Source organism: Peromyscus californicus, unplaced genomic scaffold (assembly GCF_007827085.1).
Source record: "Peromyscus californicus insignis strain IS unplaced genomic scaffold, ASM782708v3 Scaffold_2__1_contigs__length_46816999, whole genome shotgun sequence".
Lineage (NCBI taxonomy): Eukaryota > Metazoa > Chordata > Mammalia > Rodentia > Cricetidae > Peromyscus > Peromyscus californicus.
The window spans coordinates 5,680,169-5,707,583 of NW_026294540.1; the positions used below are offsets into that span (position 1 = coordinate 5,680,169).

At 42.4% G+C, this 27,415-nt stretch overlaps 1 protein-coding gene across 1 annotated transcript; it reads right to left on the reverse strand.

Annotated features, from left to right (window-relative positions):
* Positions 1-12,188: 12,188 nt before the first annotated feature.
* Positions 12,189-25,205, reverse strand: LOC128120728 (phospholipase A2-like). Its single transcript, XM_052754934.1, has 4 exons — positions 25,172-25,205; positions 16,429-16,627; positions 15,490-15,617; positions 12,189-12,295 (listed from the first exon to the last, which is right to left on the reverse strand). Exons 1-4 carry the CDS (start codon positions 25,203-25,205, stop codon positions 12,189-12,191), a joined length of 468 nt encoding a protein of 155 aa, XP_052610894.1.
* Between the last annotated feature and the right edge of the window lie 2,210 nt (positions 25,206-27,415).

Consider the following 27,415-nt stretch of genomic DNA (forward strand, 5'->3'; position numbering starts at 1 on the left):
TCTGCCCAGTCCTCTGACTTTCCACCCCTAACTCCATCCCCACTCCTGCCCAAAAGTCAGGCCTCACCCCTCGCATGGTCAGTTCTAGTGAGCAATAGATGCAGCTAGAGCCACCAGGGCAGGCACAGTGACCTGGAGTAGCTGGTAGTGACCGTCCAGAGTCCTGCTGGAAGGATAAGAGATCTAGATCATGGAGACAACAACTCAATTCACTACCTACTTGTTGTAAGAGTTCAGAAGTGGGAAAAAGGAGGTGCTAGGATGCTAAGTCAGTGGGTAGGTAACAGACGGCCATTCTCAGAGGCGAGAGATCCTCTGTCATGGCAAAGGCAGTTTCTGACCTAGTTGCTAACTTTTGCCATGAAGAAAGTAAACTCTATATGGAGTTTCTTTGATGCCCATCCTCTTCTCTGAAGTAGATTGGTTCTGCTGGGAGCAGACACGTCTCATTTTCATTAAAAATAAAACAAAAAAGAACCTTATGTTATTAAAACATCTTAAAAGCCGTATTCTGTAGATCTCTGAAGTGTTTGAAGATCACCTGTCTATATAAAATATATCTGCTTGACCTTAAATACATACCTCTTTAGATTCCTTAGCTGGATGCCTTCATTCTCCTGGAAAGACAAAAACAAAACCTTGCTCCAACCATAACTTTGGGGAGTTTACCTTTTGGCAAGTTATATCGGATCAAATGAAAACCATTTGTTAGTTTTATAAGTTAGTTTAGATTGAATGGTAATGCTGTTTGATGAACTATCACCTCTTCTAATCCAGAGGTCTGTCTTGTTCAAATATCATCTTTATCAATTTTGATGGTATCCATAGCTTTTCTTCTCCTGTGGAAACAAAAGCAAATCATCTTCACAATACAACACATATCCTGATTTCTAGTCTGAGGTCAACACATCTTTAAAGTATACAGGCTGATTTAATTCCGCAGGTTTTTTTTCTATTATCCAGTGTCTCTCCACAGCTATTATTCCTTTCTTACCAGCATTTAGAAAATTTCAAGTTAATAAAGCATTGTGCAGTCTATCTCTGAGGGTCTTTATTACCCCTTTCTGTTTATTAATCATATAATTTAGAGTTTGATTAGATCTTTCTATAACTGCTTGTCCTGTAGGATTGTGTGGTATACCTGTAATATATTTTGTGTTGTAATATACAAAAAAAGCTGTTTCATTTTACTAGAGACATATGCTGGAACATTGTCAGTCTAGATTTGTACATGTGTCCCCACAATGGCCATAACTTCTAACAAATGTGTGATTACAGAATCAGCCTTTTCAGAACTCAAAGCAGTTGCCCTGTGAAATCCTGAATATGTATCTATGGTAAGGTGTACATATTTTAATTTTCCAAGCTCTGCAAAATGAAACACATCCATTTGCCAAATTTCATTTCTTTTAGTACCCTTTAGGTTACTTCCTGCAGGTAGTGAAGTTTGGTTATACAATGAACAAGTAGGACGTTTCCTTATAATTTCCTTGGCTTGTTGCCAAGTGATGGAAAAATCTTCTTTCATGTTCTTGCTATTGACAGGTTGTGTCTTACAAAATTCTGAGGCTTCTAAGATATTTCCTATGAATAGTTGATCAATTTTATCATTATATTGTTCCAGAGGGCCTTGTGGACCTGTATGGGATCTGATATCTGTTATTTATAAGGGATGATTTCTGTTTTTGATTATTTCTTGTAACTGATAAATAATATTTAATTCTGTCAATTCTGAATCATCTGGAATAAATTCAGCAATTTCAATATGTAAATCAACCCTTTCTGCATATTGAGAGTCAGTAACTATATTAAGAGGTTCTGTAAAATCTAAGAATACCATGAGAATAGCATATAATTCTGACTTTGGTGCAGAATCATAAGGGCTTTGAGGCACTTAAATTTACTGACTTATAACTTGCCTTTCCTGATTTGTTTGCATCAGTATAGAATGTTGGGGATCCAGAAATTGGTGTTCCCCATACAGTATGAGGAAGGATCCAATTAGTTCACTTTATAAACTGAATTCTTATGCTTTGGGGATATTTGTTGTTATCGCTCCCCAAAATTACTGCAAACTTTGCCAATGTTCATTTTCTGTCCCTAAAGAGAAAATTTGCATTAGTAAGAGATACTACAGTCTTCTGGGTCTATTCCTGCTAATTGACAAAGCCTCAACTGTCCTTTTAGAATCAACTCAGAAACCTTTTCTACATAGGTCTTTAATTCTTTACTCTGTTTTTGCAGTAAAAATATCCATTCTAAGATATTATCTACTCTCTGCATTAAAATCCCTGTAGGGGAATGTGTAGAAGGTCAAACAACCAGAATATGATCAAGCTCTGGATCCAAAGGATCCATGTGTGCATCCTGTAATTTCTGAACTGCCAAGGCCAATCCTCTCTAAGCCTCACCTCATACTTTCCTTGAACTATTTAAGTCCCTTTCACCTTGTCATGTTAGAAATAAATTACTTAGTTCTTGAGTTCTTAATCCAATGTGGGCCATAGCTAGTTAAAGTCTCCCAGCAATTTTTGAAAGTCACTAAGAGTCCACAATGGATATCTCCTAATTTGTACCTTTTCGGGTTGAATTTTTTGTAAACCTATTTTATATTCTAGGTAATTAATAGAATCTTGTCTTTGTATTTTTCAGGAACATTCTGTAATCCCCCAAAAGGCAAAATTGTCTTTACTTCTTCAAACATTTTCTCTAAAGTATCTACATTTGAATTAGCTAGTAAGATATTGTCCATTGATTGGTAAATTATGGATTGAGGAAAATGACTATGAATAATTTCCAAAGGTTGTTTTAATAAATATTGACACAGTGTGGGACTGTTTAACATCCCTTTTAGAAGAACTTGCCACTGATATCTTTTAAAGGGCTGAGAATTATTATATGTAGGCACCATGAAGGCAAAATTTTCTCTATCCTTTTCTTGTAAAGGTATAGGAAAGAAACAGTCTTTAAAATCAATCACTATACTTTAGGTAATAGAGAAGGCAAAGAAATTCCAGGTTGTAGAGTGCCCATCAGTTGAATTACTTTATTTATGGCTATCAAATCTGTTATCATTCCCCATTTTCCAGATTTCTATTAATGACAAATATAGGAGAATTCTGGGAAAGAAGGGGAGGAGGTGTGGGGATGGAAGGAAAGAGAAGTCAGAGAGGTAGGAGAAGAGGGAAGAGAGAAAGACACAATGTCACATGGGCACTAACAAAACACCTTCACACTAAAAATACTGGACTCAAAGCACTTCTGCTGTGTGCTCAGCATAAGACTTGGGATATAGAACACTAAACTGGACTGACAATAAATGACCTGAAGGCAGGATTACATCCTGTGACCTTCCAGTCTTCACTGTGCCTAAACACACACCACGGGATAGTTGTCCCGCTAAAGTACACAGCAGCCTAACTTCTTAAAACAAACAAAAAGGAACACTTCTTCTTCTCTACCTCTTAATATCACCTACCCTGCAGGCAAAGCCAGGTTAATCTCAGGTTTCCTCGTCAACACGATTTAGGAATAAGATATCTCATTGCTTGGTTTAAGGCTACGTGGTTCTCGGTCTCTTCTCCTTTAGTGAGCAGCTGCCCAGTCCCCTGCTTTTCTATCTCCACCCCTATCGGCACTGATGTTCTAAAGCTCAGGCCTTGCCCCTCCCTAGGTCATGCCTAGTGAACAACAGGTTCAGCTAGAGCCACCTACACAGGCACAGTGACTGATAGTAGCTGGTAGTGGCCGTCCAGAGTCCCCCTGGAAGGGTGGGGTAGCTTGAGTGTGGAGACAACCAACTCAACTCACCCCCTACGTGGTTTTTATCCAGGGAAGAGGTGAGACATCAGAAAAAGGAGGTACTGGGGTGAAAAGTTAGAGGATGCATGAAGATGGCCAAACCCAGAGGCCAGAGGGCACTGGGCCAGCAGACACTGTTTGTCAACCACCATGTGGTGGTTGTTGAAGACTGAACTCCTGGTTCTCAGCAAGAGCAGAAAGTGCGCTTATGTGCTGAGCAGGAGTATTTCATAAAGAAACACTGTCTCAAAAAAACAAAACAAGCCGGGCGGTGGTGGCGCACGCCTTTAATCCCAGCACTCGGGAGGCAGAGGCAGGTGGATCTCTGTGAGTTCGAGGCCAGGCTGGTCTACAGAGTGAGTTCCAGGAAAGGCGCAAAGCTACACAGGGAAACCCTGTCTCAAAAAACAAAAAAAAAAAAATGAGAAGAAGCCAGTGTGAGATAATCGGGGGTTAGAGGGGACAGAAAAGGGATGGAGAGAGGAGAGCTGAGGCAGAGAAAGGTACAGGAAAGGAGGGGAGGAGTATTGTGGAATGTTATTTGAAGATGTGTTACATTTGTTTATGCTGTGGAATATTTGTTTTAATGATGCAAAGATGTGTTGCATTCTTTTTTATGTTTTTTATTTAAACATTTTATTTTTATTTACTTTTTAAATTCATTTTACAAACCAACCACAGGTCTGCCTCTCATCCCTCCTCCCACTCTCCCCCTCCATCCCCCGCAGCTCCTGACCAACCTCCATTCCCCTCCTCCAAAAGGGTAAGGCCTCCCATCGGGGATCAGCAAAACATGATATATTCAGTTGAGGAGGGGTCAAACCACTCTCCCCTGCATCAAGGCTGTCCAAGCTGTCTCACTATAGTTAATGGTCTCCAAATAGCCAGCTCATGCACGAGGGATAGATCCTAATCCCACTGCCAAGGGCCCCTAACAGACTAAGCTAAACAACTCCCATATGCAGAGGCCTAGTTCAGTCCCATGGAGGTTCCACAGCTGTCAGTCTAAAGTTTGTGAGTTCCTATGAGCTTGGTTCAGTTATCTCTGTAGATTTCCCCATCATGATCTTGTCCTCTCTTGCTCATAGAATAATCCCTCCTCCCTCTCTTTGACTGGACTCCAGGAGCTTAGCCTGGTGCTTGGCTGTGGATCTCTGCATCTGCTTTCAGGCCATGATCGTACTGTGCTCAGTACTCTGCATTGTGTTGCATTCTTTTATGTTGTATTTGTTTAACTCTGTGAGGCTGGGTTACTGTGCCTGTCTAAAACACCTGATGGTCTAACACATAGCTGGAGGGCCATTAGTGAGGCAGGAGAAAGGATAGGTGGGGCTGACAGGCAGAGAGAATAAATAGAGGAGAAATCAGCTGTACCCGGCTGGGCTGACTCCCCAGGACTAAGTTCTACAGACATTGCCTTTTGCCTTGCGTGCCTGCTCATTTCTCACTGTCAGGACAGACAGCCACCACACTGTGAGCTGCCCTGGGGTCCCTGTGTTGAGGAGCTGAGAACACTCTCCAGTCAGCAGCCAGGGACAAACTGACCTCTTAGTTCAGTAACCCAACAATCCAACCATCTCTTGAGTTTGAAAGCTGCCCCACCCCTACTCAAGCCTAGGTGAAACCCTAGCCTTAGCCAGCAGTGGGATTCATCACAGTTCTAGCTGAGACATTGAGCCAGAGAAGCAGCCAACACATGCTCACTGTTTACACTGGAAGAATTAGAAGGAATCTGTTGTGTGACCATGCACAGCTCATAGACAAGGATAATGGTCAGATCGTTATTGTAATGTCAGCATTTGACACAACAAACTGTTCATCAGCTGAGGAGTAGGTAAATAAACCAGGATTCTGTTTGCAGTGGGATGCTTGGTCACCATTAAAATTCAGGAGGAGCCAGGTACAGTAGAACACACATGGTGTAATCCTAACACTCTGCAGGCAGATCTAGGTGTATATCTGAGTTCAAGGCCAGGATGGTCTATAGAGTGAGTTCCAGGACAGCTATTGATACACAGCAAAACCCTATGATGAAAAATCAATCAAAAAAGAATTGCAGACACATGCTAGGCAAGTATGTAATCCTGATACTTGGAAGGTTGAGGCAAGTCTGGGCTAGAATTTTGAGTTGGAGGACATCATGAGCCACATAATAAGATTATGTAAAAATAACATTAAGGGCTGGAAAGATGGCTCTGCAGCCAGAAGCATTTGCTTGCACTATGTTTTTGTTTGCAGGTGTTTTTACTTAGTTTTTGTTCCTACTTAACAGACTGGTTCACTGTTCTGCAGAAACCCTTAAAGAAGACCTATCCTCTTTTCTTCCCAAGGCTTTCTCAGGTCCTATGTAGATACGGCCCACGTTGGTAGTCCAAAATGTTGTTCTTGTTGTTTACGCTTTTACTCTTTTGTCCCTTTGCTCTTTTGTGGGGCCAACCACCCAGCTCCATATAATAAGTCCATACACAGTGACTTATTTGTGGGATCCCACAACTGACTCAGTTTCCCAGTTTGAATCTGAAGTCTATTCTGAATCAATAAAGTTCAAGTTTGTTTGCTCCAAGGCTGTGAGAAAGTCCTGATTAGCCCACAAGAAGGAACACACTATCTAGCTAGATGTAGGCTGCTGATGCCAGCCACAGGTACATTGAGATAGAAAATGAAACTCCCTGCTCCTTGATGCAAGGCAGGATAGATAGTTGCTGAATGCCTGTGCTGTGCATTGTTCTACCTCTGTCCTTCAAGACTGTATATAAGCTGTCTGTGAAATAAACTCGGGGCTGTCCGTCATTGACTGGCAGACCTCTTGACTCTTTTCTGTCTTCTTCATTGTCTCTTCAATCCACACGCCTCTACCCAGCTACCCAGCTGACTGTCGGCAGGCCCGACACTTATTATTACTTATAAATGACCAGCTTTAGCTTGGCTTATTTCTAGCCAGATTTCCTTAACTTAAATTATCCCATCTACCTTTTGCCTCTGGGTTTTTTCCCTTTGTACTTCTGTATATCTTACTCTCACGCATACTTCATGGCTGGTGGCTGGCCCCTAGCATCCCCCTCTCCATGTTCTCTTGCTCCTTCTTCTCCTTGCTCTTCCCAGATTTCTCCTCTATTTATTCTTTCTGCCTACCAGCCCCACCTATTTTTCTCCTGTCTTGCAATTGTCTATTCACCTCTTTATTAGACCAATCAGACAGATAAATAACACAGTTTCACAGAGTTAAACAAATGCAATATAAAAGAATGCAAAACATCTTTTCCTAATGAAAACAAGTGTTCCACAGCATAAACAAATGTAAAACATATTCAAATAATATTCCACAACACCCCTCCCCTCCTTTCCTGTACCTTTCCCTATCTCATCTCTCCTCTCCTTCCCCTTTCTGTCCCTTCTAACCCCCATTATCTCATACTGGCTTCTTTTTTGTTTTGTTTTGTTTTTTGAGACCGAGTTTCTTTGTGTAATAGTCCTGGCTCAGCACATAAGAGCTATGGCTTGTTCTGCTTCTCTGATCTTCCAGCACTCACCTCAATACTCAGCTACAGGTTTGTTTTTATTAATAAGACCTTTTAAGATTCGTGCTACCTAGGTTGACCCCACCTTGGTCTGCTGGCAGTGGTCCAGAGGGTGCCTGGACTCTGTTGACCAGCCTAGCAAATAACCTAGCTGTCATCATAGAACCTTTGTCCAGTGACTGATGGAGGCAGATACAGAGATCCACGGCCAGGCACCAGGCTGAGCTCCGGGAATCTGATTGATGAGAGAGAGGAGAGATACTGCAGGTGAGGGACATCGAGATCATGATGGGATGACATGCAGAGATGACTGGCCACACTAGTGGAAGCCCATGAACTGTGGACTGGTGGCTGTGGAGCCCCCATGGGACTAGACTAGGCCCTCTGGATACAGAAGATGGTTGTTTGGCTTGAACTGTTTGGGGGGCACCCAGGGATCTGTCCCTGGTCTATGGGCAGGCTTCTGGAATCTGGTGCCTGTGGTGTGACACCTTGCACAACCTTGGTGGAGTGGGATGGGGCTTGGACCTGCTGTAGCTAGAGTTTTCCTGCCTGGCCCACAGCCAGGACAAATCTCTCTCACCTGCCAGTCCCACAGCCGCTCAAACCCGACCAAGTAAACACAGAGACTTATATTGGTTACAAACTGTATGGCCGTGGCAGGCTTCTTACTAACTGTTCTTACAGCTTAAATTAATCCATTTCCATTAATCTATACCTTGCCACATGGCTCGTGGCTTACCGGCATCTTCACATGCTGTTTGTCATCGTGGTGGCTGGCAGTGTCTCTCTCACTCAGCCTTCCACTTCCCAGCTTTATTCTCCTCCTTGTCCCGCCTACACTTCCTGCCTAGCCAATGGCCAATCAGTGTTTTATTTATTGACTAATTAGCAACACATTTGCCATACAGCACATCCCATAGCAACCTGCCTAGGCTCAGAGTGCTGGGCTCTGCTGACTCCCCATGGGAGACCTCGATTTGGGGGATGTGGGGATGTGGGGTGGCTTGGGAAAGAGGGCTGATGGGTGGGAGGAGGCAGGAGGGGGATCTTTGGATAGTGGAGTGAGTAGAAAATTTCTTAAAGAAAAATGAAAAAAAAAAAAGATTCGTGCTACATCTGGTGCCCAACTTGTTGGGTACCAGCTCAGACTCGAGCCACACTGCCAGTTGTGGTGGTGCACGCCCATAGGATTTACTGAAGGAGGCAGAGGCGGGAGGATCCTGAGTTTGAGGCCAGCCTAGGAGGCTTGTTAAGGAGAAGCTTCAGCCAGGGCCGAGCCACAAACGGTGGTGGGACCATGGAGGCAGCGGTTGCTGCTCTGAGTTGCTGGCTTCTTCTCATCGTGTTGGTGACTATGGTGATGCTGCTACCTAGAATGAAGGGTTTACTTCTGTTTGTTCAGAGAATTGCCAGGACCATCGTGTTACAAGAAAGCAATGGCAAAGGTCAGTTTGGAAAAGTTTGGCAAGACAAATGGTGGGGAGAAATTGCTGTGAAGGTTTTCTCTTCTAGGGAAGAACATTCATGGTTCCGAGAGACAGACATTTATCAGACTGTGATTGCTCCAAACCACTGAGGAGGCACAAAAAAAATCTGCAGAGAACCATGACCACACCTAACAGCAACTTTGAAATCTTCAAAAAGATGACAGGAGTCCACAACAATGATTCCATATGGACCATGGTAAAACCATTAAGCTGATTAACACCACGGAAAGATCAACTTTGGATTACAAACTGCTCAGGACAATTTCGAGATGATCCAGATTCATAGGCTACTTGAGCAACGACTTGAGACAAGCCCTACATTTTCCCATTATGCAGAGACTGGACAAATGATATAACTAACTCTCTCAGGACTTGACAATTAACCCAAATATTGTCTTTTCAGGATTCCCCTAAAGATGTCTTCACCCCCAGAAAGCAGGAAGTAATTTTAAGAAAACAATGCCCACATTCCCAACAGGTGTGTGTGCGGGGGTGGTTTTTGGTTGTTTAATGAGTTATGGATATTGTAATTGTTTATGATGGTAGGTTGCAAGTTGTTAATTGTTGGTGGTCAGGAAAAAAGCTGAACAAGGAGATAGATTCAGAATTTTTGTTTGAAAAAAAGAAAAAGAAAAAAGAGAATATAGATATGAGGTATATCTTGAATCTACTCTGAGAAAAAAGATGAAGAAATAATAGAATAAATGGGTAGATCATTGAATCTACTTTAAAAAGAAAAAAGGGGAAGATACAAAAATGACAAAAGGTAGGTTACTGGATCTATTATGAAAAGAAAAAGAGAGAATATGGATATGATAAGATAAAAAAAGGAGATTATTGAATCTACTTTTAAAAATGAACTACTTGTTTTAAACAAGATAAGTAATGAATTTTTTTGTCTTAGTTTATCAAATGTTACTGGACTGGACATTGTATATATATACATGTATATGTATATACATGTATATATATATATGTATTTACATTTATATATTTATAAAATGGAGTTTGTCTGAATCTGTCAAATGTTAATGGACTAGACATTGTTAATATAGTTCTTGACTGTATATATTGTATATACTTACTGGATAGTTTTTCTTGTATTAGTTATAAACTTTTCTAAATTTTAGACAAAAAAGGGGAAATGTGGTGATATTGTGTTCCCCAAAATATTGTGCACCCTAATAAACTTATCTGGGGTCAGAGAACAGAACAGCCACTAGATACAGAGGCCAGAAAATGGTGGCACACACACCTTTAATCCTAGCATTCCAAAGGCAGATATCCATCTGGATCTCTGTGAGTTCAAAGCCACACTGGAAAGAGCCAGACATGGTGACTCATGCCTTTAATCCTAGAAAGTGATGGCAGAAAGCAGAAAGGTATATAAGGCGTGAAAACCAGGAGCTAGAGCAGGTTAAGCTTTTAGGCTTTTGAGCAGCAGTTCAGCTGAGATTCATTCTGGATGAGGACACAGAGGCTTCCAGTCTGAGGAAACAGGATCAGCTGAGGAACTGTTGAGGTGAGGTTAGCTGTGGCTTGTTCTGCTTCTCTGATCTTCCAGCATTCACCCCAATACCCAGCTCCAGGTTTGATTTTATTAATAAGACCTTTTAAGATTCGTGCTACAAAGAGCACTTTCTACTCTTGCAGAGGATTCTAGTTCAATTCTTAGCAACCACATGGTGGCTGGCGAACACCGTCTGCTGAGACAACGCCATCTGGCCTCTGGGTTTGTCCATCATATACATACCATCTAACTCAGCACCCCAGCACCACTTTTTTCCCACTTCTCACCTCTTCCCTGGATAAAAACCAGGTAGGTGGTGAGTTAAGTTTGTTTCTATGCTCAAGATCCCCCTACCCTTCCAGCAAGACTCTGGACAGCCACTATCAGCTGCTATCAGAAACTGCGCCTGCACAGGACGCTTTAACTGCACCTGTGGCTCACCAGGCCTGACCTTGGGAGGGGTGAGGCCTGGGTTTTGAGACACCAGTGGGGATGGGAGTGAGGGTAGAAAGACAGAGGACTGGGCAGCTGTTCACTAAAGGAAAAGAGAGAATGAGATCCACATAGCCTCAAACCAGCCAATGAGACAGCTTATTCCTAAATATGGTTGACCAGGGAACCAGAGATTAACCTGGCTTCACCTTTGGGGTCTCATGATATAGAAGGGTAGAGAAGAAGACGTGTTCTATCTTGCTTGTTCAAAGAGTCAGGCTGCTGTGTGCTTTAGGAGAACAATTATCCTGTGGAATGTGTTTAGTGAAGACTGGAAGGTCACCAGGATGTAATCCTGACTTCAGGTCTTTTACTAACAGTCTATTGTGGTTTCCTATATCCAACTTCTTTTTTTTAAGGTTTATTTATTTGTTTGTTTATTTATTATGTGTTCTGAATGTATGGCTGCAGACCAGAAAACCGAACCAGGTCTCATTACAGATGGTTGTGAGCCATCATATAGTTGCTGGGAATTGAACTCAGGACCTCTGGAAGAACAGTTGGTGCTCTTAACCTCTGAGCCATCTCTCCAGTCCCTATATCAAGTTCTTATGAAGAGCACACAGCAGAAGCACTTCAAGGCCAGTGTTTTTTGAGGGAAGGTGGTTTTTTTTTGGTTTTGTTTTGTTTTTTGAGACAGGGTTTCTCTGGCTTTGGAGCATGCCCTGGAACTGGTTCTATAGACCTGGGTGGCCTCGAACTTGCAGAGATCCACCTATCTCTGCATCTCCAGTGCCAGGGTTAAAGGCCTGCATGGACACCACCAGCAAGTTTAGTATTTTTGGAGACAAGATGATCCCTTTAGTGCTCATATGACACTGTGTTTTTTTCTCTTCTCTCCCCTCCTAACTCTCTGTCTTTCTTTCTTTCCCTCCCCACAGCTCCACTCCCCCCTTTCCTTTCCATTTTCCTTCCTCATCTCTCTACTCTCTTCCCCTTTCTGTCCCCCTACCCACTGTGTATCTCAGGCTGGCTTCTTCTTTATTTTTATTGATTGATTGATTGATTAGTTTCTTTTTTAAAGAAAGGGTTTCTTTGAGTAACAGTTCTGGATGTCCTGGAACTTGCTTTTTGGACAACGTGTGCCTTGAACTCAAGAGATCTGCCTTCCCAGATCTACACCCCAGAGTCCTGGGATGAAAACTGCTCATCACCCACTCTTCAAGGTGCTTGCTTCCTGGAAACATCTTTCCTATTAATCTGCAGCTTCCAGGGCTAAATGAATGATGTTCTCTGAGGATCTAGTTATGTTCCATAGACAGAGAATACAATCACCAAAGCTGAGTCTTTCTATATGTGCTTTATTAGAGGGGGCAGTGAGTAGCGACCACAACCAGGCAGGCAGGGATGGTGTAGGCAGTAACTGAGGTGGTTAGTCTAACATTTAATGCCTTTGTTCTCCTTGTTGTATGGAGCCTGGGAGAAGCAGATGGCGGCTTCACGGTCACAGTTGCAGATCAAGTCCTCACAGGTGTTGTTTCTGCCTGGAGAGAAACAGGGAAGGAAGATGAGTGGAGCCCATGACCCTGCTCCCTACGATTTGTAGCCAAAAGAAACCGGTGGCCCTCCCAAGGGTGCAGCCTTTGGGTTGAGAGACAAAGCACATAGAAGGACATTGGGCTGTTCAAATTGCTGAAACACACAGTAAAAAAAATCATTTGTTGTGGGCTGGAATGACAGTGGGGTTGGTAAAGTGATTGTCAAAAAGCACGAGGGCCTGACCTAGAAGGCACAGAGCCCATGTAAAAAAGCAGGATGTGCTTGGGGCATCTGTAACTCTACTGGGAAGTGGGAAACACCAGTCCCCACAACTTGTTGGTCAGTCAGGCTAGCTAAAGGTGAGTGTCATGTTTAGTGAGAGACCCAGGCTCTAAAGACATGGTGGAGAGTGACTGAAGAAGGCATGGGATGCCAACTCATTCCTATACATAAAAATAAATAAACATGGATATTTAATCCTAAAACTCAGAAAACACCAAATATTAACTACCACTTCTAAAATCACATGATTTAAGACAATCCTCCTGCCTCCACCTCCCAAGTGCTGGGATGGCAGGTGTGCACCATCACACTCAGTTCATGGGTTCTGGAGGTGGAACCCAGAGTTCTGTGCAGTGCACGCTAGGCAAGCACTCTGGCCACTGATCTATATTCCCAGCCCTCTGAATCCTCACCTGTAAAATGGGAATGATAAATCTTGCCCTGCACAGGTGTTTACTCCAGTATCTGGCTTATAGCCAATGATTCAGCTCTCCATTGTCTAGTCAGTATGGAGTCAGTATAACACAGCAGCTAACAGGAGAGGCTTTGGGCAGGGAAGATGGCTCAGGGAATAAAGGCCCTTGCTGCCCAGTCTGAACTCAGGTTCCATCCCCAGGACTCACATGGTTGAAAGAGAGAACAGACCTCTGCAAGTTGTCCTGAGACCTGCACACCTGTGTTGTGCACAGAAATGCCTCCCCCAGAAATAAATTAAATCTTGAAAAGCTTTTTAAAAAGATACTTTGGAATGATGTAGATCTGTGTTCCAGAACCAAATGCCATCACTTCTAAGATGGGTGACCTTGGGCAAGTGACCCTGCCTCATCTTCCTCATCAGTGACCTCATCTATATTTTAGTATCTACCTGATAAGGTTGTTGTGAGGTCACATGAGACCAAGGAAATGACTACTAAATGGTGACTGTCCTTGTTACTTTTTTGCCCCTTACAAAATGCCAGGGTGTTGCACAGAGTTTAAATGGTCAGTTGGTAGAGCATGAGACCCTTAATCTCAGAGTCTGAAGTTCAAGCCCCATGTTGGGCACCAGATGTTGCACGAATTTTAAATGGTCTTATAATAAAATCCCAGAGCCAGATATTGGGGTAAGTGCTGAAAGATCAGAGAGACAAAGGAACAAGCCACTAGAGAAACTTCTCATCACTGCTGAATCCTCAGACTGAATAGAAGGTGAGATCCTATCTCCACAAATCCTCTGACGGAAAGTCTCTGAGTCCTCAGTTGAAAAGCTTCCTCAGTCAAAAAGGCCCTAGTTCCTGTCTCCTCATGCCTTATATGCCTTTCTCTGTGCAGCCATTCCACTTCCTTCCTAGTGCTGGGATTAATGGTGTGTGTGCTTCCCAAATACTGGTAGCAAAGGCATGAGATCTCAAGTGCTGGGATTAAAGGTGTGTGACTCCCAAGTACTGGATTAAAGGTGTGTGCCACCACTGCCTGGCTATGTTTCTCTCCTAGACTGAATCAATCTCATGTAGTCCAGTGTGGCTTTGAACTCACAGAGATCCAGATGGATCTCTACCTACTGAGTGCTAGGCTTAAAGGTGTGTGCCACCACTGCTGGACCTCCATGTTTAATCTAGTGGCTGACTCTGCCCTTTGATCCTCAGGCAAGCCTTATTTGATGCACAATATATCACCACATCAAGGCTGCAGGGGGCTGTGGGAATGCACATCAGTGACAACTTGTGTTAAACAAATCGACCCACCAGACACACTTGATAGGAGCCCCACCTGGGAGGCCATGGGGTCACTAGCTGTAGAAACCAGATGTTTTCTGCCAGTAATTTTTCTGATGTGCCACTACATTTCTTCCCTAAGAACTGCTATGGTTGTTTTCCCACTGCTTGTGTGTTTATCTCAAGAATATATTCCATCTTTGGGCACACTTATAGCTGTGGATATTATGAAAGATGATTTCTGTTTAGGCTGTATAAATTTGATATGTAGAAACAGTACTAGAATATTTTACATTGCTCAGACTGACAGAATTCTCAGTCACAAAGACAGCCTTTTACACACACAGCTAATTTTGAACTTCAGAACAAATTCAAAGCAGACTGAATTACCCCTGCAGAAAATACTCAAAACTAATTGTCAAGTGTTGTTATTGCTAATCACGGCCAGGCTGTTCACACTGAGACATAGCTCCTTGCAAGTTCTCTTTCTGCCCGGACCCTGACAGCTCAAGGTTCAGCCATTGTTTACTGTCTGGATCCCTCACTATCTTAGAGCTATGTGCATGGGTCAGTGTGACATCACTAGCCTAAGAGAAACTATGTGACTTATCTTGTGTTGTGAGAATGGGTAGGCCCTGAAAATGTAACTTATAATTGTGGAGAGCTTGGCTGTGAGGCAGCAGCAGCAGTGGTGTGGAGAGAGACGGCTGTGGAGAGCTGAGTGAAAGAGCTGTTACCATGAAGGAAGAGCTGTGTGAAGGAACTGTGGAAAGAGCCGGCCGTGAGTGAGGGTGTGTGTGTGTGTGTGTGTGTGTGTGTAGAAGGAGCTAAGGAGAGAACATGAATAGCTAGGCAGGAGAGAGTGCAAGACAGATTTTCAGAGAGAAAAGGGGGTTGTGTGAGTGTGTGTGGAAAATGTAGCTGTATGAAAAGAGATGTAACTATGTGGAGACAGAGATTTTTCAGAGAAAGTATTTAGGAGAGAGGATTTCTTAAGTTGAAATAAAAGAGAAAGTTATCATCAGAAAGTGTGTGTGTTTCCTTACTATTTACTGCTCAGATAGACTAAGTCTAGCCCTCAGATACATAAGAACTTTTCATAAGCCCTCACCACATTTGTGGACTTTCTTGCAATTCCCTGGAGATGGCCTTGGAGCAGGCTCTCCATAAGGCAACTGATATAGGACCACGCAGAGTCCAGAGGTCCCGGAGGGTAAACCTACCACTGCAGGTGACCTCATTCCCAGAACATAAGTATGTATAGGAGGTGATGTAGGGGTTGTCTAAGAGGAATTTGCAGCTTTCCAGCTTCTTGATCTGAGCGTGGCAGTGGTCACGAGTCTGGCAGCACCTGGAGAGAGGAAGGAGCAGCTGAGGGAGAAATATGGACCCACAGAAGGTCAGTTCTCACCTGCAGTCTTCCTCAAACATGTCAGGATGACTTAAACATGATGTTCCAGAAGTAATCTTCCTCAGGCTCGAAAATCTGTGATTTCTGTTAAGCACATATGTATTGAAAGCCATTTCTGTGAAGTGTGGTCAGTACCAGCCTTTATTCTCAGTACTTGGGAGACAGAGGCAGACGATTCTCTAAGTTTGAGATCAGCCAGGGACACATAAGTGAGACCCTGCATCCAAAAAGTGGTTTTTTAAAGCAAAGGTGCAAGAACATAGTGAATTATATATTCCAAAGTCTCGATGACATTTTAAAGAGAAAGCTGATGTTTTGATGGTGGCTGTGATGGTTTGCCATGCCCTAGTCTGGTGCCTGAGTCCAGCATTGCCCACTATTTGTATCTCACACCTTCTATTCAGGGACCACTAGATACAGGGTTCTCTTGGACTGATTTCTTTACGTGACAAGAGATGAAAATACATGCTGGAGGTGGTGATGCACTCTCAGCACTCAGAAGGCGGAGGCTAGAAGATCTCTGGTTCAAGGCCAGCATGATCTCCATAGACAGTTCTAGGACAACTAGAACTACACAGAGAACTCTTGTCTGGAAACAAAACAAACAAACAATAAACAATAAATAAACAAAACAAAATACATGATTATGGTGAATATGCATGTCTCCTATTCTTGCCTTATGAGATGTTCTGCTTGTGTCCTGTCCCCACCAACTCAGATGCTCCAGTCTCCCCCCAGATGAATCACTCACCTGTCTAAGTCTTCCGCCCGGTTGTTCCAGATGACAAAGCCACAGTAGCAGCCGTAGTAGTTATACTCCGACATGGGGAAAATTAAAGGGATTTTGCACTCGAACACATTGCCAAACTGCCACCCAGCCCGAGGGCTAATTCTGAATGTAGTAGCTCCTGCTGTAAGAATGCACAGCACACTCCATGAATCCCTCTTGGCTTTACCAGGGGTCTGATACCTGCCTGCTAGCTTCCTTATTTTGAGCCTTTGAGGTCCAGCCTCAAGGTCCTCTTAAGGGTTCATATCAGGCTGCCACAGCAGATGAAAGACATGGATATAAGTGTGCCCATAAGATTGAGATGGAATCATGAGATTACAAGTGCACATTACATGAAAATGTGTGGTAAATGGGGAGATATCAGAGCTGATCTTGCACAGTGAAATTACAGATGAAAGCAACATTTTCAGAGGTGGTGACCTACAAGCCTTGCCTGACAGGGTACCCGATCTGAGAATCAGTCCTCTGGTGGAGTGACATCTGAACTATCAATTACTACAACTGTAACTGCATCATGGCCCACAATAGATCATAACCATCACTCCTGACACTTCCTCCTTGACTCCTATCAGCTGCTGCCTCAGGAGAGCAGTGAATAGAAGGGGTGTGTGTGTGTGTGTGTGTGTGTGTGTGTGTGTGTGTGTGTGTGTGTACACGTGCGCGATTGCCCAAACACAGGTTGAAAGGAAGCTCTTGGGAGCACTCATAAATGTCATGCTACACATGAAGATATCAGAGGGCAGCCAGGCCTGAGCAGGAATGTGTCTATCAATTTGAGACAGGGAGTTGCCCTATAACCCAGGCTACCCTCCGACTTTGAAGCAAACCTCTGGCCTCAGTGGTAGGATTATAAATGTAGTCCACTGTACCAGGCTGGGCTGATTCCCCAGGACTAAGTTCTACAGACATTGCCTTTTTCCTTGCTTGCCTGCTCATTTCTCACTGTCAGGACAGACAGCCACCACACTGTGAACTGTCCTGTGGTCCCTGTGTTGAGGACCTGAGAACACTCTCCAATCAGCAGCCAGGGACAAACTGGACTCTTAGTTCAATAACCCAATCATCTCTTGAGTTTGAAAGCTTCCCCATCCCTACTCAAGCCTAGGTGAAACCCTAGCCTTAGCCAGCAGTGGGATTCATCACAATTCTAGCTAAGACCTTGAGACAGAGAAGCAGTCAACACATGCTCACTGTTTACACTGGAAGAATTGGAAGGAATCTGTTGTATGACCAGTCACAACTTATGTAGAAGAATAATGGTTAGATCATTATTATAATGTCAGCATTTGACACACTAAACTGTTTATCAGCTGAGGAATAGGTAAATGACCAGAATTCAGTCTGCAGTGGGAGACTTGCTCACCATTAAAATGCAGGAGAAGCCAGGTACAGTGGAACACACACATTATAATCCCAGCACTCTGGAGTTTGAGGCAGGTGAATATCTGAGTTCAAAGCCAGGATGGTCTATAGAGTGAATTCCAGATCAATCATTGCTATTCAAAGAAACCATCTCGTGTAAAATGCCAGAAAAAAAAAGAATTACAACCCTTGGGAGCCCATTTTCAGATTTCTAGTAGCTTTAATCAGCAGGTCTGCATAGAGAGGATGATTGGATCATGGGCCTAAGTGCAGGTGTCTGAGAGGGTCTGCACTTGGCTGTGCTGTTTGGCAGTCTTTTGCTCCACCCCCTTGGTGTTTCTATAAATACCTTAGGGCAGAGACAGTCAGAGCCCATTGAGATAGATTCCAGGTTCTCTGGAGGCTATCCTGTATTTTTTGTTTATCTTCACACTCTAAATCTTTCTATTTAATATTTCTTGCTGATCTCATTCAAGTAAACTCTGGAGAACTGTGGGGTTGGTGGGTAAGTGCCCCACAGATTGGCGCCATGTACAGGCATGAAAGAAAAGGGAACAGGGACTAAAGACAAACAGGGACTAAATACAAAAGAAAGTAATAATAGTTTTACACTGAGTTTTTGGCAAAAGTGTTGTGTTAGTTCCTGCCAGGGAAAAAAGGGACATGTCAAGTGTTGTAATGGAATATACATATATTAATAAGGGCAAGGGGTTTTATCCTCCAGAGAAAAGGAAAAAGCAGACTGGAAGGATATCCGATGCTGGAGCACAAAAATCTCCTCTATCAAGATTTCTATCTTCTCTTAATTTCTATCTGTGAAAAATAAGTATAAGGTAGGGTGTAGTAATATACTGTAGGAAAAATGTTTTAGAGCGTGTAGAAAAAAATTATTTAAGTTAGGCAACTAGACAGAAAATCTCTTCAGTTTTCTAACATTGTGGGCTATGAATGCAAACTGGGAAAAATCTTTCTTTGAGATTTATGGGTAGTAAAAAAAGCTCTTCTTTGAGCTTATCTGGCAGAAAAAAGTTTCCTATGGAAGCTTTAGGCCTGGGGACAGCTGAAATGCAGGAGAAAGTGATTTCTCCCCGAGGCAAAAATGCAGGTGTAAGAAGCCAAAAAGTTTAAAGTTCAGATGTTTTGGGAAAAGTTGGTCTTTTTCTTTCTTGGGAAAAAAACTTTTTCTTAAACTAAAAAGCTTTTCTTGGCAAATTTGGGGAAAAATCTCTAAAAAGCCTTAATCTTCCTCAAATTAAAAGCTCTCTTAAAAAACTTAAACTAAAACCTTTCAGAACTTTCTCAGAAAGACAAAAATTAGAATCACCTGAAGATATTAGTATGGGAATCACCTGTGATTCACTCTAGGGCAATATAACAAACCTCTTAGAATAGCAAAACCTCTTTAAGCTTAAAAAAATTCTCCCTGCAATAAGGGAGGCAGTCCTTGAGTCCCCAAAATCCTCTCTTCTAAGCTCTGTCTCTTCAAGCTAGTAAAAGGCAGCAGAGAATCAGAGTCCTCTGAAGAAATGTTTGGGAGAGTGCAGGTGAAGAGCCATAAAGAGCCCAAAAGGGCAGGAAACTGTTTATGTGGGAAAAGTAACAGCCAAGACTTTTCAGTAACAGCTGAGCTGAGGCATCAAGGGTTTTGTTTCTGATCAACAACAGAGAGGTAACTGGCCAGCGTCTCCGAGTTGGAGTGCATACTGGGATACTAGAGTTCCTGCAGTTGTGAACAACTTCCTGGAGCATAGAGCTGAGGCAGGAAGGTGCAAGACCCAGGGGAAAACCACTAATGAACAAGCAAAGCTAAAGGCAGCAGGAACCGCACAGTAGCCCGCTTTCCTGCAAGTCCCAGGTTGATAGGTGGGATTACCCAGCATCCACAGCTGCAAAAAGGAATCTCTCTGAAAATAGCATCCTATCAGAGAAACAGCCTTTCTGGGAAAGCAGTAAAGCTGAAGTGTGTCTGCAGTTGGGCTGCTGAGTCAGGAACGCTGTCTGGGGAAAGAGCTCAGCCAGGGCAGAACGGAGAACAAACAAGGAGTTAAGTCTTTTCTATCAGAAAGCATCTTTTGGAGAAAAGCTTTGTTTTGACTGACTCCCAGTGAGGTGAGGGAGTGTAGCCCAGAGGGGTGATTGCCTCTGTTGCTCAGCTCTGTCTGAGACTGCGGGGACAAACGAAAGCAATCCACTGGGGGACTGGACCAGGAGAAAGCCTGATGAGGCAAACACCTGTCCTAATGTGAGCTAAGAGATGGCAAAAACCTCCCTTATTAGAAAAGCAGAAGGGCCGGACGGTGGTGGCGCACGCCTTTAATCCCAGCACTCGGGAGGCAGAGCCAGGCGGATCTCTGTGAGTTCGAGGCCAGCCTGGGCTACCAAGTGAGTTCCAGGAGAGGCACAAAGCTACACAGAGAAACCCTGTCTCGAAAAAGAAAAAAAAAAGAAGGAAAGAAAAGGAGAAGGTTGATTTTCAGTCTGTACACAAACCACACAGACCCCCAAAACAGAAACAGACAAAAAGCCCCTACCTTCAGTAGCAGGGAAAGCTGTCACTGTAGTGTCGGAAATGTTTCTGGGGCAGAGGGGATAAACTGAGACCAAACTAGGAACTGACAGGTAGATACTCTCTGAAGAAACAGATAACGGACAGATTCCTCCCAAGAAAGGTGCTAGAGTTTGAGGTAAATTGGAGTGGGGGACAAAAGCCCCTATTTTCAAAGGCAGCTAGCAGAGGAGCAGAACCACAGCCTGAGTTATCTGAAGCTCTGTATCTGGGGGTTAAGGAACAGTGAAAGACTCTGAAGGAGCTATGGAAAAATTCTGTTGTAAATGTTTGTTTTTCACTGGCTGAGGCAAACACAAGCCCCAAGGGAAGCTGGTAAAAGGAATGCCGGATTCAATTGCATGTTATCGAGGCAGGTGCAGGTTCTGATCCGGGGCCACTGTCTGATGAAAGAGAGACACATCTTAAAGCCAGCTGAGGAGAAAACAGAAATCTCCCAATGTCCCGTAATCAAAAACATAAAGCGCTTGATTCAAATCTCCCATTGCTAAAGCAAAAACTTTGAAAACCTCCCCGGTAAAAGAAGGCAGAAATCTCCTGACCTCCCATAGTTGAAAACTCAAAAAGCTTGGTTCAAACGTCCCAGGCAAAAAACTTGGAAAGCAAGACCAGTAAAAGTCAACTAAAAGTTGACTTTCAGACCTTAAAAGAACTATGGGAAATGAAGTCCAAAAGCTAGCTTATAACAACAAACTGCTATAGAGAAATGCATTCTGGGAAAGGTACTTTTTCAGGTGAAGATGGCAATGCTGTCCAAAAACTGTTTTTTCAGCTCAGAATCAAGTTTCTTCTCAAAGCAATGCTAGAACGCTTAATCTTACCTCTTGAGGTCTCAGGTCAGACAAAAAGCTACCTATAAGAGCAAACAAGCCACTTTAAAATCCTTAAGACAAGGGAAAGCAGTTTATACACTGAACGTGGTTTTAGATATGAAGAAACGTATGGGAAATTTTAAAAAGTTCTTTACCTCTTAAACAAACAACCCGCTGAATAATTCCTTTGCAAATCTTATAAGAAGACAAGGAAATGAGCATTCAAAAAGAAATGACTGCTTTATAGATGAGAAACAAACTTCAGAAAATCTCTTAAAAAATAGTTGCTTCACCTGAAAGTTCCTTATAAGAAATCAATGCTAAATATCACAGCTGCTAACAATAACATCAGGGGTTAAAGCTAATGAAGTGAAAATACTAAATCCTGAAAATGCTTTTCCTCTGAGTAAGCTAATGAAGGATATGTTTCGTGAAAGAACACCTATGTTCTTGACTCCTTTCAATAGTAGCAGTTTTGGTGAAAATGTTGGGCTAATAAAAATCTATCAGAAGCATCAGCATGTTATCATGGATAACTCATGGAAAATACAGCTTTAAAAAAAATAAGAGGGGAAATTGTATCAGAGTTTGGTGATGAGTGTAAAAAGGAGCTAAAACAATGCTCTTGATATTAAGGTTCCATCTTGCAGTCTGGGGACAGTAGAAAAATAAAGAGGCTTCCAGACAGCTGAGAAGTTTGAGACCATTTTAACTAAGTTTCAGCAATGTTTTCAGACCTGATGGAAGTTGCAGGTCTGGAAGCCCATTCCAATTTAGACAACTATCTTCTCCTGTTAGGAAACTGTCTGTTGAAACAGAATATTCTTTACAAGGTTTTTCTTCTCTTCTCTTCTTTTTTCTTTCTTTTGGGTTTGCTGTAAACTGAGATAGCTCTTAACAGAGTTGTTATAAAACATCTGAAATGCATAGCAACAGAAGTCACTAAGTTTCAGAGTTAAGAGAGAGCCATTAAAGAATTAAACTCCTGTTTCTCAAGAACTTTCAGAATGATAAGCTCTGAACTTTAGAAATGATTGCATACTTTCTGTCTGGTTAAGAGAATCTTTCGAATAAAGATAGTGATAATAATTAGGAGTAAGAAGTAGAAAATTATTTCTGTCTTGTTAGAAGATGTTAAATCTCTTCTAAGTGCTACAAAATCTTTAGGTGTTTGCTAAGTTAGACATATGCTAATAGTTGCCCTATACAGAGTTTGCTTAATATGGATTTGTAAAGTAGATCTACAGAATTTGTTTAAGTCATGCAGAAAATGGCCATGATGTAGGTTTAAATAAGAAGTAGATAAGTTTTAGATCTGTAGAATTTCTTTAAGAATATAAACTTGTAAGAAGTATCTAAGGTAGTCCTAAGACATGTAGTAATAAGCTTGTAAGAAGTGTGTAAGTTCAAATAAGAATATAAGAAAGATGCTAGTTGTAAATATAACTTTAAATAAGAATATAAGAAGTAAGTGTATAAGTAAATAGATAAATATATGTTCATTAGTTCTATGTGAGTTTGTTAAAAAGTGTAAATGTTAAGTGTGAGTCTCTGCTTAAAGTGTATTGTGAAAAAACCTGAGATACAGAAGGAGTGTCCTAAAAGACTGCAAAGCAGTCAGTCTGAGCAGTTTTCAAAAGCTCCAGAAGCTGCTAAAAAGCTAAGAATTGCAGACTCCAGAACCAGCACAAGGCATCTGAAGGTGAGGTCCATGGAAAAATCAATGCAACACAGAAAAACCTGAGCTAAGAGCAAAAAAATGGTGCAGTTTAAAATACTACTGTAACAAAAAATGTCTCCAGCTTGAGAATGAAAGTTGCAGAGACGCTTGTTAAACAAAAATGGTTAACTGCAAAAAGTTTTGGTTGTAAAACATCTCTTCATATTTGGAAGTGAAAGTCTGATACCAGAATTTACTCTTTTTGAACTTTTTGAACATAAAACATGAGATAAAACTACAAAAAGGTCTTGGTTATGGATTTCTTCATATTTGGAAGGCTGGTACCAGAATTTATTATTTGTATTTTGGGACTTAAGAAATGAAATGAACAATAGTGATTTCATTGCAATGGGACAATTTTGAATTTACTTCTAGTAATGACTTAGGAACTGTTTTCTGGAATTATTCGTGTTAAAAATGGAACTATTTAAATGAAGAAATTTATTGTTTTTACCTAAACTCAAGATGCAGTTTTGTGTATGCATATATGCTAGTGATTCATGAATTCTTTTGTGTCAAAAAATGGACCTGTTTTATGGAACTGTTTATGTAAAAATGGAATTACTTATGGAAGTGGTTTTGTGTTACAAAAGGGACTGTTTAAATGGAAAAGTTTGGGTTTTCTAACTAGGCTTGAGATTTTTTTTTTAAGTTGTAAAAAGAAGAAGTAATATTCCTTAGTGTATATAATTAAAAAAACATTTTGTGCCGGGCGGTGGTGGCGCACGCCTTTAATCCCAGCACTCGGGAGGCAGAGGCCGGCGGATCTCTGTGAGTTCGAGGCCAGCCTGGGCTACCAAGTGAGTTCCAGGAAAGGCGCAAAGCTACACAGAGAAACCCTGTCTCGAAAAACCAAAAAAAAAAAAAAAAACATTTTGTTATTTGAGTGGATTAATGTTATGTTTTGTTAGTAAGAAATGCAAATGGGTATACTAAGGTTGCTTTAAAGTGTAAAGAGCTTTTTTATTAAGAAACTGCTTTTGGGCCGGGCGGTGGTGGCGCACGCCTTTAATCCCAGCACTCGGGAGGCAGAGCCAGGCGGATCTCTGTGAGTTCGAGGCCAGCCTGGGCTACAAAGTGAGTTCCAGGAAAGGCGCAAAGCTACACAGAGAAACCCTGTCTCAAAAAAAAAAAAAAGAAAGAAAGAAAGAAAGAAACTGCTTTTGGATGTTTTGCTAAAAGTTTTGAAAGTATTAATAGTTATGGGTTTTTAGGAACTGTGTAAGTTTGGGTTTTTCTATCTAGGTTCAAGATTTTGTTTAAAAATTTATGAAGAAAAGGAGGAGTTATGAGTGAATTAAGGTTGAATGCGTGTTTGCAGAAATTATGTTAACCTATTGGTATTAGAACCCTGATTTTGTGAAGTTAAGGAAATATTTAAGTTTGTGTTTACATCAGAAGTTTCTCCTACATATTAGCAAGAAAATTCAAATGGTTCTATTAACACTTAAAGTTGTAAGACTGAGAAAATTCTAACTATGTATAGCACTATTTGTTAGTTCAAATGGTTCCATTAAATTGGGTTCCATTGCTTTAAGTTGTAAGATTGAGAGAAGTGAAACTATGTACAGCAATATTTGTTAACCTGTTAATGGTAATGATGAAGCTAAGCTTTAAATTTGTAGTTGCCTTAAGAGATTTTGGTTTAGAAATGACTGGATGCAGCTAAGACTGCTGTAGTCACCTTGGACCCAATCCAAAAAGAGAAATGCCATCTTTATCATCCTCTACTCCCATACTGGGAGGTGTAACAGCTATGGAGATTGCTGTGAGCTCTTAACAAGTTATTTTTTATATATTAAGAAAGAGGGACCTGTGGGAGCCCATTTTCAGGTTCTTAGTGGCTTCACTAAGCAGGTCTGAATAGAGAGGATGATTGGACCACAGGCCTGAGAACTAGATGTCTGAGATGGTCTGCACTTGGCTGTGCTGGGTGGAGGTCTTTTGCTCCACTCCCTTGGCGTTTTTATAAATACCTTAGGGCAGAGACAGTCAGGGCCATTGGACTAGGTTCCAGGCCCTCTGGATGCTATCCTGTATTTTCTATCTGTTTATCTCCACAATCTAAACCCTTCTATCTAATATTTCCTGCTGCTCTCACTCAAGAAAACTCTGGGGAACTGTGGGGTTGGTGGGTAGCCGCCCCACACAACCCTAAACCAGAACTTCAAGTATGACCATTGGGAAACAGTGCATTGAAGACAAGGGAGATGGGGGGGCACCCAGAGGGGACAAGGGTCCTACCTGTGAGCAGAGTGATCAGCAGAAGAAGTTTCATCTTGAGTGTGTGGAGGACTCAAGTGACTTCTCTCTTTATAGTTCTGTATGTAATCCTAACACCTGGGAGGCTGAGGTAAGTTTTGGCTAGAATGTTGAGTTGGAGGACATCCTGAGCCAAAATTATATAATCCTGTGGATAAAAAAATAATAAGGGCTGGAGAGATGGCTCTGCAGTCAGGAGGACTTGGTGAGCTTGTGTGGGACCCAGGCTCAGGTATGGCAGCCACAAGGCAGCTCACAACTGCCTATGACCCCAGTTCTGGAGGACCAGACCCCTCATCTGGCCTCTGTAGGCACTACTCACACACAGTTCATAGACACACATGCAGGTAGAGGGCTCATATATGTAAAATAAATTTCAATATTTTTTAAAAGGAAAAAAATCACATTGTCAGAACACCTTAGGCCTAAGGAAATGGGTGCCAGGACAATATGGCAGAGACAGAAGGGGCTTCATTGCTCGTGTGGGTGACTGTAGTGGATGTTCCTAAGGAGTCATCTGAGCTGACTTAGAGGGTAGAGTGGCACCTGTTGTGGACATGGGGTGAGCATGGAACCCAAACCCACAGGCTGTTAGACCCCAACAGGAACCCCAAACCAGAACTTCAGGTGTGACCAGCAGGGCCTGCACATTGAAGACAAGGGAGTTGGAGGGGACACTCAGAGGGGACAAGTGTCCTTACTGTGAGCAGTGCGACCAGCAGAAGCAGTTTCATCCTGAGTGAGGAGAGGACTCAGTGACGTCTCTTTAGAGTCCTCTAGCTGTGCTCTGACAGTGTCCAGTCAGCACACGGGCCTGTGACTACTATGTGTGGCACAGAAGTAGAATATGTGCACCCTCACACACAGTCCCAACCTGCAGAGCTGCTGTAGATGGTGACAGAGCCTGAATCAGTGCTGTCACAGAGGCAAAGAGAAAGGGCTAGCTCAACACCCCAGCCAGCTCAAGTCAGTGACTGGCAAAGGGCCAAGTCCCTTCGCTGTGGATGCTTTGAGGGCATAAGAAGATATAGATATTGCCTGGGCTTGGGACTGAGGGATGCTGACAGTGACATCTTGCCCCAGGTAGGAGTGGCTGGACCCTACAATCCTCCAAGTTAACTGTATAAAGTAAGCACTAAGTCTATCCCAAGAACCTGGCACAGCCTATGGTGTAGATATAGTTATAAGTTTGATTTTTATTTAATTAACAAATTAATTAATGTGAGTGTGTGTATATGACACAGAGAGAGGGAGAGAGAGAGGAGAGAGAGAGAGAGAGAGAGAGAGAGAGAGAGAGAGAGAGAGAGAAATTCATACACACAAGTGGAGGTCCGAGGACAACTCCGTAGAGTCAGTTCTCTCCTAAGTTTAAATGGGTTCCAGGAATTGAACTCAGATCTACAGGCTTGTATCTTAGGCTGCATGTTACTAGCCCAGAAACTGCATTTGAAAACTGGGAATGTACCCATATGTTGGTGTTAGTATATGCCTTTAACATCAGCACTTATGGGGCAGAGGCAGGCAAATATCTGAGTTCAAGGCCAGCCTGGCTTACAGAGTCAGTTTCAGGACAGCCATAAATATACAAAGAAACCCTGTGTTGAAAAACAAAAAACTAAAAACCAATAAATAAGGAAAAAATAAAGAAAGACATAATGACAGAGAGAGAAAGAGAGAGAGAAAGAAATAGAGAAAGAGAGAGAGAGAGAAAGAAAGAGAAAGAAAAAAGAAAGAAAGAAAGAGAAAGAAAGAAAGAAAGAAAGAAAGAAAGAAAGAAAGAAAGAAAGAAAGAAAGAAAGAAAGAAAGAAAGAAAGAAAGAAAGAAAGAAAGAAAGACAGCAAATGCCTTCACAACAGATGTGCCCACAGGCCAATATGCTGCAGGCAATCCTCCAGCTGAGACTCTCCCTACCCAGTGTGTGAGGCTGACGATCAACCATTGCAGGGGCTGGAGAGATGGATCAGCACTTAAGAGCACTTTCTGCTCTTGCTGAGGACTGGAGTTCCATTCTCAGCAACCACATGGTGGCTTTGTGAACAGTGTCTGCTGGGCCAATGACCTCTGGCCTCTGTGTCTAGTCTTCTCTCATGTACCCTCTAACTTATCAGGCCAGCACCTCCTTTTTCCGACATCTCACCTTTTCCCCGGATAAAAACCGTGTAGGGGTGAGTCGAGTTGGTTGTCTCCACACTCAAGCTCCCCCTACCCTTCCAGCAGGATTCTGG

Excerpts from the sequence above, each read along its gene's own strand:
- LOC128120728 (XM_052754934.1), bottom strand. The coding sequence starts at position 25,205 with ATGAAACTTCTTCTGCTGATCACTCTGCTCACAG. Across the intron at positions 15,618-16,428 it reads CGGGCGGAAGACTTAGACAG|GTGCTGCCAGACTCGTGACC; the intron begins GTGAGTGATTCA and ends TCCTCTCTCCAG. Across the intron at positions 12,296-15,489 it reads GAATGAGGTCACCTGCAGTG|GCAGAAACAACACCTGTGAG; the intron begins GTAGGTTTACCC and ends GTTTCTCTCCAG.